Raw genomic sequence first — 12,908 nt, 5'->3', positions numbered from 1 at the left:
GTGAGCCAGAACTAAGCCAGGCTGCTGGCCAACCTGCTCAAAAATGTACTGGTTGGGGGGGGAGGGGGCGGGAAAAGCATGCAGTCTGTAGCATTAACCAATAAGCTTTTGATTATAGGTTAATCAACTACACTATTACATGCCTAGATCATTTTACTTTGAAAAGCAAGTGTGTTTTCTCCTTTTATTTCTATCTTTATCTACTTTCTCTGTAAAACCACCAAAACTCTCAATTTTCCCATTAGACTGCATTTTTCTACTGTTTTCACGTGGTTCTGCATTGTTACTGCATCTTGCCACATATAACTGTTTCAAGGGCTACTTCATTTGCTGGTTTAGGATCCGCCTGGCCTTATTCAGCACCAGGGCTGTGATCACTGTCTGCTTTTTGTGGTCACCAATTATTTTTTCTTTACTATTTTAATTTTTTGCAACTTTTTGTTGCATGTTAAAGGTCCCTACTAAGGATGTTAAGGACTAGTCAGCTATCCGATAAGCAAATGCTTATCAGATCATCGAGTTGACTAGTCGATTCCTTCTCCCCCCCCTCCCCCCGCTGCTTCTATCAGATAGAGGCAGCAAAGGGAAGGGAAGAGGGAAAGACCCCATACCGAGCTCCGTGCAGCGCTGCTGCTTTGAAACACCGCCTCAGAGTTTCAAAGGGACAGCGCGGCACAGTTAAGCCTGGGATCAGTTGTGCGGTGCTGCCCCTTTGAAATGCCACCATGGTATTTCAAAGTGGCAGCACCCTGTGGAGCCCGGGGTCTGCTGGGGACTCCGCAGCTGATCACAGGTTTTGGGGAAATGCCACATGGAACCTGGGATCAGCTGGGGAGTCCCTAGCTGACCCTCGGTTCCAGCATGGCATTTCAAACTGTGCAGAGCCTTGGATCATCTGCAGAGTCCCCAGCTGACCCCGAGTTCTGGGGAAATCCTCTGTGGAACCCAGTGTCAACTGTGGAGTCCCCTGCTGGCCCTAGGCTCCGCGTGGCATTTCAAAGTGGTAGTGCAGCATGGAGCTGGGAGTCAGCAGGGGACTCTGAGTCATCCTCTCCCCTCCCCCCCGACCCCAGGCTCCATGCAGGCACCTTTGCTTTGAAATGCACAAGAACCCCCACTGGGGACTCTTGTACATTTCAAAGCTTGCACACCTGTGTGCAGCCCAGAGTCAGTGAGACTTCTGGGTGGCCCCAGCAGGGGCTCTTGTACATTTCAAAGGAGGGATGCAGAAGTCCCTATTGACTAGTCGACTACTCGACTAGTAAATTACTGGATACCCTCCTTCCCTCTGAAATCCACACACATGCAGGCACTTTAATACATGATCATTAATGTGAGTGGCTTACTGTCCAGGCCTATTCCTCTAACCACCTTCCTTCAGCCAGTGTAAATTAGTGGCTGAGGGGGGCTGTTCATTGAGAGTGTGCTGTCACTTATCCCAGATTGCAAACCAACGGAGTGTCAGCAGAACTGCCCCAGCTCATCTCATCTGCTGTGATGAAGAGGGAAGAGAGGCATCTTAGGAAGCTAGTACTTGGACCACAGGGCTTTATAAATCACTAGCAACTTATTGAATTGCTCCAAGAAGTAGACCACCAAAATATCCCAAGGACTTACGTCCCATAACTTATACTTCTCTATCCCTTTCCCTCTGTTACTTGCTCTCCTACACCCTCCCTCTCTTTTATTCGGTTGGGCCAGAAAGTGGGGGTGAAGTTCCCAGTGGGAGCTAGGGATGAAACAGCAAAAAGACAGTTACCTGTTCCATAACTGGTGTTCTTCGAGATGTTGTTGCTCATGTCCATTCAACATAGGTGTGTGTGTGCCTGCCACATGCACCAGTGCCAGAAGTTTTTCCCTAGGCAGTGCCTGTAGGAGCTGTGGTCCCCAGGACCCCCTGGAGTGGTGCATGTGTGCCGCATGATATACGGTGCCCTCCAGCCCCTCCCTCCTCAGTTCCTTCTTGCTGGAACTCCAACAGAGGGGAGGAGGTTGAATGGACATGAGCAACATCTCAAAGAACACGTTACGGAACTGTCTTTTCTTCGAGTGCTTACTCATGTCCATTCCACATAGGTGACTGTAGGCAGTGTCTGCGGAGGAGAGTAGAAGTTCTGAGGACGCAGACTGCATTACAGCCCTGGCAAATGCAGCATCCCTGGTTTGCTGCATGATGGCATAACGAGATGTGAATGTATGCACCAACGACCACATTGCCATTTGGCAAATGTCCTGGATCAGGATATGTCACAAGGTAAGCGAGTGAGGAAGCCTGAGCCTTGGTGGAGTGGGCCCTAATTAGCTCCAGCAGCTGGTCCCCTGCCAGCTCATAACTCAGGGTAGAAAACTGGTAGAAAAATGTCTGGACCATGTGGAAGGTGGAAACCCCTGAGAGGAGCGGGAGGGGGGTGGTGAGGCTGGATGAGGTCACAGCTGGGCCTTATCCTTGAGGAACCGGGTATACGGCAATTCTGTTGTCAGTGCTCAGTGCTCCAATACTAGAATCATAGAATACTAGGACTGGAAAGGACCTCAAGAGGTCATCGAGTCCAGTCCCCTGCCCCCATGGCAGGACCAAATACTGTCTAGACTATCCGATAGACATTTATCTAACCTACTCTTAAATATCTCCAGAGATGAAGATTCCACAACCTCCCTGGGCAATTTATTCCAGTGTCTGACTACCCTGACAGTTAGGAACTTTTTCCTGATGTCCAACTTAAACCTCCCTTGCTGCAGTTTAAGCCCATTGCTTCTTGTTCTATCCTTAGAGGCCAAGATGAACAAGTTTTCTCCCTCCTCCTTATGACACCCGTTTAGATACCTGAAAACTGCTATCATGTCCCCTCTCAATCTTCTCTTTTCTAAACTAAACAAACCCAATTCCTTCAGTCTTCCCTCATAGGTCATGTTCTCTAGACCTTTAATCATTCTCGTTGCTCTTCTCTGGACCCTCTCCAATTTCTCCACATCTTTCTTGAAATGCGGTGCCCAGAACTGGACACAATACTCCAATTGAGGCCTACCCAGTGCAGAGTAGAGCGGAAGAATGACTTCTCGTGTCTTTCTCACAACACACTGTTAATGCATCCCAGAATCATATTTACTTTCTTTGCAACAGCATCACACTGCTGACTCATATTCAACTTGTGGTCCACTATAACCCCTAGATCCCTTTCTGCCATACTCTTTCCCAGACAGTTGCTTTCCATTCTGTATGTGTGAAACTGATTGTTCCTTCCTAAGTGAAGCACTTTGCATTTGTCTTTATTAAACTTCATCCTGTTTACTTCAGACCATTTCTCCAATATGTCCAGGTCATTTTGAATTATGACCCTATCCTCCAGATTAGTTGTAACCCCTCCCAGCTTGGTATCATCTGCAAACTTGATAAGCGTACTTTCTATACCAATATCTAAAATCGTTGCTGAAGGTATTGAAGAGACCCTTGCGGAACCCCACTTGTTATGCCTTTGCAGCAGGATTGTGAACCATTAATAACTACTCTCTGAGTACAGTTATCCAACCAGTTATGCACCCACCTTATAGTAGCCCCATCTAAGTTGTATTTACCTAGTTTATTGATAAGAATATCATGCGAGACCGTATCAAACGCCTTACTAAAGTCTAGGTATACCACATCCACCACTTCTCCCTTATCCACAAGACTCGTTATCCTATTAAAGAAAGCTATCAGATTGGTTTGACATGATTTGTTTTTTACAAATCCATGCTGGCTGTTCCCTATCACCTTGCCACCTTCCAAGTGTTTACAGATGATTTCCTTAATTACTTGCTCCATTATCTTCCCTGGCACAGAAGTTAAACTAACTGGTCTGTAGTTTCCTGAGTTATTTCCCTTTTTATAAATGAGCACTATATTTGCCCTTTTCCAGTCTCCTGGAATCTCTCGTCTCCCATGATTTTCCAAAGATGATAGCTAAAGGCTCAGATACCTCCTCTATCAGCTCCTTGAGTATTCTAGGATGCATTTCATTAGGCCCTGGTGACTTGCAGGCATCTAACTTTTCTCGGTGATTTTTGACTTTCTTTATTTTACCTTCTAAAACTACCTCCTTCCCACTAGCATTCACTATGTTAGGCATTCCTACAAACTGCTCAGTGAAGACTGAAACAAAGAAGTCATTGAACATCTCTGCCGTTTTCAAGTTTCCTGTTACTGTTTCTCCCTCCTCACTGACCAGTAGGCCTACCCTCTCCTTGGTCTTCCTCTTGCTTCTAATGTATTTATAAAAAGTCTTCTTGTTTCCCTTTATTCCTGTAGCTAGTTTGAGTTCATTCTGTGCCTTTGCCTTTCTAATCTTGCCCATGCATTCCTTTGCTGTTTGCCTATATTCATCCTTTGTAATTTGTCCTACTTTCCATTTTTTATACGACTCCTTTTTTATTTTTAGATCATGCAAGATCTCGTGGTTAAGCCAAGGCGGTCTTTTGCTGTATTTTCTATCTTTCCAACACATCGGAATAGCTTTCTTTTGGGCCCTTAACAATATCCCTTTGAAAAACTGCCAACTCTCCTCTGTTGTTTTTCCCCTCAGTCTTGATTCCCATGGGACCTTGCCTATCAGCTCTCTGAGCTTACCAAAATCCGCCTTCCCGAAATCCATTGTCTCTATTTTGCTGTTCTCCCTTCTACCCTTCCTTAGAATTGTGAACGCTATGATTTCATGATCACTTTCATCCAAGCTGCCTTCCACTTTCAAATTCTCAACCAGTTCCTCTCTATTTGTTAGGATCAAATCTAGAACAGCTCCCCCCCCTTCCTCCAGTAGCTTTTTCAACCTTCCGAAATAAAAAGTTGTCTCCAATGCAGTCCAAGAACTTATTGGATAGTCTGTGCCCTGCAGTGTTATTTTCCCAACATATATCTGGATAATTGAAGTCCCCCATCACCACCAAATCCTAGGCTTTGGATGATTTTGTTAGTTGTTTGAAAAAAGCCTCATCCACTTCTTCCGCTTGGGTAGGTGGCCTGTAGTAGACTCCTAGCATGATATCACCTTTGTTTTTAATCCCTTTTAGCCTAACCCAGAGACTCTCAACACTTGCGTCTCCTATGTCCATCTCCACCTCACTCCAAGTGTGTTCATTTTTAATGTATAAGGCAACACCTCCCTGTCTATCCTTCCTGAGCAAGCTGTACCCTTCCATACAAACATTCCAATCGTATTATCCCACCAAGTTTCTGTGATGTCAACAATGTCATAATTGTACTTATTTATTAGCACTTCCAGTTCTTCCTGCTTATTTCCCATACTTCTCGCATTTGTATATAGACATCTAAGATCTTGTTTTGACCTTGCCTCCCAGTTTGCCCTGACCCACCTTTTTCTCTGCCATTGTAGCCCATGCTTCCTCCTATTTCCAACCCATCTCCCAGGTCTCCATGTTCTCCACTTACCTGTGGGCTTTGCTCACCTGTCTCTGGCAAACCTAGTTTAAAGCCCTCCTCAATAGGTTAGCAATTCTGTATCCAACCAAATAGGGTCTTCCCCCTACTCGAAAGGTGCTGCTTAGCAGTCCTTTCTGGAATAGCATCCCATAGTCGAGGAAGCCAAAGCCCTCCTGATGACACCATCTTCGCAGCCAGGCATTCATCTCCAGGATGCACCTGTGTCTGCCCGGGCCCCTACCTTCGACAGGAAGGATCGAAGAGAATCTAGCCAAAGTGACGGCAATCAGGAAGGCTATCTTGAGAGAACAGTAACAAGGGACACATGGCCAATGGCTCAAACAGAGGTCCTGTGAGCCACACCAAGACCACGTTCAGGTCCCACTGTGGGAGAGGGTCTCTGGCCTGAGTATAGAGCCATTCCAGGCCTCTCAAGAATCGGCAGGTGATATCGAGACTATTGAACAGCCTTGCAAGGGTGAATGAAATGCAGAGGTGACCACCACATGAACTCTAATGGTGGCCAGAGCAAGGCCTTGCCGCTTCAAGTGGAGCAGGTAGTCCAGGATTTCCTGAAGGGAAGCCTTGGCTGGGACAACCTGCCATTGCTGCGCCCATCCTGAGAAATGAGTCCGTTTGGCAGCATAAGCAGACCATGTTGAGAGCTTTCAACTCTCGAGGAGAACCTTCTGAATATCCCCTGCACACACCAACTCCTGGGGGCTCAACCATGGACGAACTACTCGCTTGGTCCAGGGAGAGCAAGTCCAGTCTCACTGACAGCCACCTGGGTGCCCGGGACACCAGGCTCATTAGCACCTTGAACCAATGCTGGTGAGGCCAGACCGGTGCAACCAGGATCACTGTTGCATTGTCCCTCTTGATCTTTTGCAGAACTTTGCCGATAAGGGGGAATGGAGGGGAAGGCGTAGAGGAGACACCCTCTCCCCTCCCAACTCCTGGTACAGGAACCAGAAAGGAGTTCTGCTTGAGACTGAACCAGGAGCAGAACTAGGTGCATTTTTTGTTGTATCTCATTGCAAAGAGGGATGCAGTCACCTTGGGATGGAGAGCCCACTCGTGGTGAGAGGAGAAAACTCTGCTGAGATGATCACATTCTGAACCCTTCTAGCGCAATGCTGTGAAGGATGCAAAACTCCCAGAGCTTCACAGCTTACATTCAGAGCTCTGGGAAGCAGGCCCCTCCTTGCCTGTTTATGTAGTACATGGTGGCAGTCTTGTCTATGAGGCCGCGCACAACCCTGCCTGTGAGGTGAGGGAGAAACACCCCACATGCGTTCTTGATCACCCTGAGCTCTTATGTGCAGCAGTCTCTCTTGAATGGATCACATGCTCTGACTTTGAAGGGCCCCATGTTGGCCACCCAACTGCAATCCAAAATGTTGGCTACTAGCTCTCTTGAGTGTAGTTGAGGATGGTATGAGATGTCTGACATGACCTGGTCCAGGCTTGTCCACGAGGCCAGAGCCAACAGCACTTGGGGCAGGACCCTTATCACCCTTTCCCAAGAGTGTCTTACTGGTACATATACTGAGGCCAGCCACAATTGGAGCGGCCTCATTCTGAGCCTGGCCAGGGGCACTATGTACATGCAAGTGGCCATAAGCCCCAAGATCTGCAGACACACTTGTGCTGTGGTCATGAGGGCATCTGCGAGCTGCTGAATGAGGACTGACAGGATCTCAAATCTCTCTTGAAGGAGCGATGCTCTGGCCATGGTTGAGTCGGTACCAACAGGGACTCTCTCATTTATCAACAGGCTGAACTGGCAGCACATGTCCAGGAAGAGACGCACGTCATGCTGGACCTTCTGTCTTGACGGGCCCTTGATGAGCCAGTCATCCAGATAGAGGTACACCTGGTACACTTTGATGCCTTAGGTATGCTGCAACCACCTACATGCTGAAAACTCTGGGGGCCATAGATAGGCCAAAGGGCAGGACAGCAAATTGGCTGTGGTTTATTCCCACTACAGATTTCAGGAAGCGCTTGTGACTTTTGAACACTGCAATATGGAAGTACATATCCTTGAGGCTTGAGGGCAGCATACCAGTCCTCGGGGTCCAGGTCAGGAATAATGATAGCCAGGGAGACCATGCAGAACTTGAGGCAGACCAAATATTTATCGCGGTCCTGTAAGTCCAACATAGGCCATAAGCTCCCTTTTACCTTGGGATTTAAAAAATTGTGGGAGTAGAAACCTTTGTTCTCAGACTCCAGCGGTACCCTCCACTGCTCCCACCTGGAGCAACTGGGATAGCTCCTGCTCAAGAAGATGCTTGTGAGAAGGGTCCCTGAAGAGGGATGGGTGGGAGGGAAGTGTGGAGGAGAGCTGGAGGGTATAGCCATGCTGGTTGGTGGCTAGGCCGCAGCAGTCCAATATAATGTCCCTCCAAGCCAGGAGGAAGGGACGGAGCGTGAAAGAAAACAGGCAGGCAGGATCTTGGGAGTCCGATATGTCATTCCTGGATGCACCATCAAAAGGAACGCTTGCCTTGGGGTTTTGCCTGGCTGTCTGATTGCTGGCTAGACGAAGGACGGGGGCCTGATCTCTGGTTGGGGAGCTTAGCCCATTCACACCCGATCTCCTGCAGGAATACTAGCCCTTGGTTGGGAGGATTGGGGCTTAAATGATTGCTCTCTGACCCAAAGACGTGGAGGCCCAGGGTTTTCAAGGTCATACGGGAGTCTTTTAGCCTGTGCAACTTAGTGTCTGTCTGTTCTGCGAACAGGGCACCTGTGTCAAAGGGGATGTCCTGTTTGGAGTTCTGCACCTCCCGGGAGAGGCCCAACAGGAGAAGCCAGGCCATATGTCTTCGAGATGGCAGGAAGCCATAGAGTGAGCTGCCAAGTCTGCAGCATCAGACGCCACCTGCAAGAACGCCAGCGCCATGGAGAATCCCTCTTCTATCAGGGCTTTATTTTCCTTGCGGGAGTCTTTGGGCAAGGTCGTCTCAAATTTGGCCAGCGTTTGCCAGGTTCTCTCATACTTGGTGAACAAAGCCTGATGGTTTGCCACTCTTAGCTGAAAGTTGGCCAAAGAACAATTTTTTCTACCGAAGAAGTCCAAACGTTTTGAGTCTTTCTTTTTGAAGGTGGGGGCTAGCTGGCCTTGGCGTCCCCTGTGGTTGACCGACTCCACCGCAAGGGAGTTGGGTGGCGGGTGGGTGTAGAGGTGCTCAAATGTTCCCCCTCCAGGACAAAGTACTTCCACTTAGCCCTCTTGGCTACAGGCAGGATGGAGGAGGGGGGTCTGCCAGAGTGTCTTGGCAATCTTGGTGACTGCCTCATGCAAGGACATGGGTACCCTGCCAGGTCTTGCTTGCCTAAGGACTCCAAATGAGTCCAAGGTATCTCACACCTTTTCAATCTGGAGGCCCAAATGGTTAGCCACTCTCCTCAGGAGGTCTGGGTGGACTCTCAGATCCTCTTTGGGCACTCCCAGGGGAGAAGCTACAATTGACTCATCTGGAGTCATGGATCGGGAGCAATGACTCCTCCAGCGCCAGGAGTCTACCACCAATGAAGACCTTAGAGACCAGGAACAATCAGAGCATCTGCAGGAGCTACAGCACCCTGAAGAACCGCTCCTGGAGTCCAGGGAATGGTGCTGGAGAGGATCCATGGTGCTGGGATATGCCTCTGCAGCCGGAATGGCTTGGTGTCAGTATCTATGGTGCGGTGAACGGTGCCAGTGCCATGGAGAGTAGTCCGCATTGTCAACACGGCAAGTAGGGAGAATCACTATCTCTTCAACACTGTTGGTGCTGGGAGACGCATGCCTGCACAGGTCTGTGCACCAACTCCGGCGACACAGGAGATCGCATGTCGTACCCTGGTCTCTCCTACGCAGATCTCTGAAGATGTCAAAGCACTCTCCTCTCCTTCAGTGTCTGAGAGTATGATTGGTTTGTGCCAGGTGATTGTGGGCTGAATGGCAGTTTACCTCTGTACTGGAGCCCCGCCAGCATCAAGGGAGGTACCGGCATGGCACTTATCTCCTGCATGGCCTCCAGTGTGGAGGGGAGACGAATCACCAACACTGATGAAGGTGACCCAGACGTGGGACTTCTCCAGTTTGTCCACTGGCTGGTCATTCTTCTTCCCCTTTTCCTTATGAAGAGACTTGTCTCTGCCCAGCTTCCTAACAGGCTTAGCTGGGGCTGTGGGCAATGACTGACACTTAAATAAAAGGGTTACTTACTCTGTAACTGTTGTTCTTTGAGATGTGTTGCTCATGTCCATTCCAATTAGGTGTGTGCATGCCACATGCAGAGATTTTGGAGATTTTTTCCCTGAGCAGTATCTGTTGGGCCAGCCAGGGAGCCCCCTGGAGTGGCACTGCTATATCGGCACATATATACCCTGCTGGCCCGCCACCCCAGTTCCTACTTGACCGAATAGTCCGACAAAGAGCAGGTGGGTGGGATTTGGAATGGACATGAGGAACACATCTCGAAGAACAAGTTATGAGGTAAATAACGTTTTTTGAGTGCTTGCTCATGTCCATTCCAATTAGGTGACTCCCTAGCAGTATCCTAGAAGGTGAGGTTGGAGCCTATCAGCACCTACTTTACAATGGACTCCAGAATAGCATTCCCCACAGTCATGTCACCCCTAGCCTGATCGTGTAGTGCTCAGAGAACGTGTGTATGGAGGACCATGTAGCTGCTCTACAGCTGTTAAGAATAGGCACCTGCATGACAAATGCCATGGACAGCGCCTGCGCCCTCGTAGAATGAACCGTCAGAAGTGGCGCGGGCCTACTCGCATGGTTGTAGCCCTCAATACAGGAGGTGATCCAGGAGGGTAGGCATTGGGCTGATACTGGTAAACCCTTCATCCTCTTGGCTATTGAAATAAAAAGTGGGGATTTACAGAACTCCCTTGTCCTTTCTATATAAGAAGGCTAGAGCCCTTCTAACATTCAGGGAACATAGGACTTGCTCCTGAGGTGTGGAATCAGGTTTCGGGAAGAAAACCGGTAGATACACGTCTTGAGACATGTGAAAATGTGAGACTACCTTAGGGAGGAAAGCTGGATGGGGACATGGTCTAACTTTGTCCTTAAAGAAAACCATGTATGGGGGTTCCTGAAGTGAGGGGCCCTCATTTCTGAGACCCTTCTAGCTGAGGTAATCGTAATCAGGAATGCCACCTTCCACACTAGGTGCTTCAGAGAGTAGGTGGCTAATGGTTCAAAGGAGGCCCTCATAAGGCCTGACAGGACTAGATTGAGGTTCTGGGGGAGGGGGTACCAGAGGGCACATGTAAGGGAACCTGTCCACCCCATTCAGGAAGCGCTTTACCATCGTATTGGCGAACACAGACCTCTATCCCTCCCCTCTGTGAAAAGCTGCAATGCAGCTAAATTAACCTTTAGGGAAGATGTAGCAAGGCCCTAGTCCTAGTGTCTGAAGTGCAGGAGATAATCCAAAATAAAAGAGATTGAGGCCCACATTGGGACTATCTCTGTCTTTTCTGCCCACAAGGCAAAACACTTCCATTTGGCCGCATCGGTTGTCCTTGGTGAAGGTTTTCTGCTCTTCAAAAGCACCTTCCAACACTACCTCTGAGAAAAGTTGCTCCAACCCCATTCACCACACAGGTTCCATGCCACTAGATGGAGGGCCAAGAGGTTTGGGTGGCATAGCCTCCCCTCTCTCAAGTCCTGGATGATCAGGTCTGGAAGTAACAGCAGGTCTTCCAGAGTGGTAAACCAGTGTTGTTGAGGCCATGCTGGTGCCACCATAATGACCATAGCCCCAACCCACCTGCTCCTGAGTGGGACCTCGTGAATCAGTGGGAATAGGGAGAATGCATACAATAGCTCCCAAGGCCACTGAATGTGCAGCGCATCCCCCTGAAGCCCCTGACCCATGAATGAGCAGTAGCTCTGGCACCGGGCATTCCCTTGAGTAGCAGACAGGTCCAGATGGGGCTAACCCCACTTCTGGAAGATTTATTCTATAATATCCAGTCTGATGGATCACTCATGGGTCTGAAAGGAGCTGCTGAGCCTGTCTGCCAGGATATTGCTGGTTCCAGGGAGGTAAGTCCGCCTTGAGGGCTTTCCTGCAGAGGGGAGAGGAATGAGCTCCACCCTGTTTGTTGATAATATACATGGTCTTCATGTTGTCTGTCGACACTGACACCAGTCTGTTCTCCAGTTGGGGAAGAAAGGTCTGGCCTGCCAACCTGAGCTCTTTGACATTTATGTGCAGGGAACTCTCCCTGGGGGACCACATATCTTGTGTCCTGAGGGGTCCCTAGGTGTGCATCCCCTCCCCATATCTAATGTGTCCATAAACAGCTACACTGATGGTCTTTGTCTGGCAAATGGGACCCCGGTGCAGACGGTCCTTTCCTGTCACCACCAGTCCAGCGAGTGGAGCAGAGTCTCTGGCAGTGTGACTACCGCATCTAGTGGTGCATGTGCTGGATTGTGAATGCTCAACAACCACCTTTGTAAGGGTCAGTGCTTCAGTCTGGTATGTTAGGTACAAGCTGCCATGGGGCCCAGCAGTTTCAGGCATATCCTTACTGTTGTCAAAGGGGACCTCTGGAGGTCTGCAATCATGGACTGCCATCTTGACAGAGTTCAGTCATGCACCCACAAATTGTATCACCTGTGTGGAGCCCTAGGTTGGAGAACAGTCTCCTGGCCCGGGTTATGTGCTCTACAATTTATTCCCAGGGCTGATCCTTTTATAAACCAGTTGTCCAGGTATAGAAAGACCTGAACTCTGTGTCTCCTCAGGAAGGCCACTACCACAACCATGCACTTAAGTAAAAACCCTCAGAGCTGTGGGAGAGGCTGAGCATCAGGACTGCGAACTAGAAAAGATCCTGACCAATAAACTTCTGTGGGCGGGGAGCACTGATATGTGGAAATATGCGTCCTTCAAACTGAGGGCAGCATACTAGTCTCCTTTCTGTAGGGGGGGGATGATAGATGCTAGGGTGACCATTCTGAATTTTGCATTTTTTACAAACGAATTTAATACCCTAAGGTCTAAAATGGGGCATAGACCTCCTTTGGGATAAGGAAGTATCAGGCATAAAACCCCCTGCCAATGAATTCTTGTGGGACAGGTTCAACTGCCTCTAGCTGCAAAAGCACAGACACTTCCTGCCTCAGCAGGAGCTTGTGAGAGTGGTCCCTGAAGAGGGATCAGGAAAGAGGGTGGCAAGAATGGAAGGGAAGGAAAGGGATGACAACTTCCGACAAGTGGGTTCTAGACCTAGCAGGGAAGGGTTATCTGGGAGCAGGCCCTGGTAGAAAAGGGAAACAACCAAAAGGGGGCAACAGTGTGGAGACTGTAACACTGTCCTCAAGTGTACCCTCAAAATGAGGACGTGGGCTGCTGGTTGGAAGGCGGTGGACCCTTTATCCGAGTCTGATGTTGAACGCCTGTGCCTGCTCCTATTATAGTCATTCTGGCCTTTGTTACGGTCCCTCCTCCTGCCTGTC

The 12,908-nt window shown here is 49.1% G+C and overlaps 1 protein-coding gene across 4 annotated transcripts in view; it reads left to right on the top strand.

Annotated features, from left to right (window-relative positions):
- The window catches only part of BCAS4 (breast carcinoma amplified sequence 4), a 99,537-nt gene that overhangs the window by 78,199 nt on the left and 8,430 nt on the right, over nucleotides 1-12,908 (top strand). The window contains exon 5 of one of the 4 annotated variants that reach the window (XR_012896521.1): nucleotides 2,077-2,254. The exons of 2 other annotated variants lie outside the window; for them this stretch is intronic. Coding sequence is in view for 1 of the 2 variants with exons in the window: in XM_075901198.1 (XP_075757313.1) it covers nucleotides 8,167-8,277 (111 nt within the window). In the remaining variant the exon portion in view is untranslated. Of the gene's footprint in view, nucleotides 1-2,076; nucleotides 2,255-8,166; nucleotides 11,139-12,908 lie in introns of those variants that run through there. One more of the 4 variants, XM_075901198.1, reaches the window with a different exon arrangement.

Source organism: Pelodiscus sinensis, chromosome 18 (genome assembly GCF_049634645.1).
Source record: "Pelodiscus sinensis isolate JC-2024 chromosome 18, ASM4963464v1, whole genome shotgun sequence".
Taxonomy (NCBI): domain Eukaryota; kingdom Metazoa; phylum Chordata; order Testudines; family Trionychidae; genus Pelodiscus; species Pelodiscus sinensis.
This window is presented reverse-complemented; position numbering and strand designations above follow the sequence as displayed.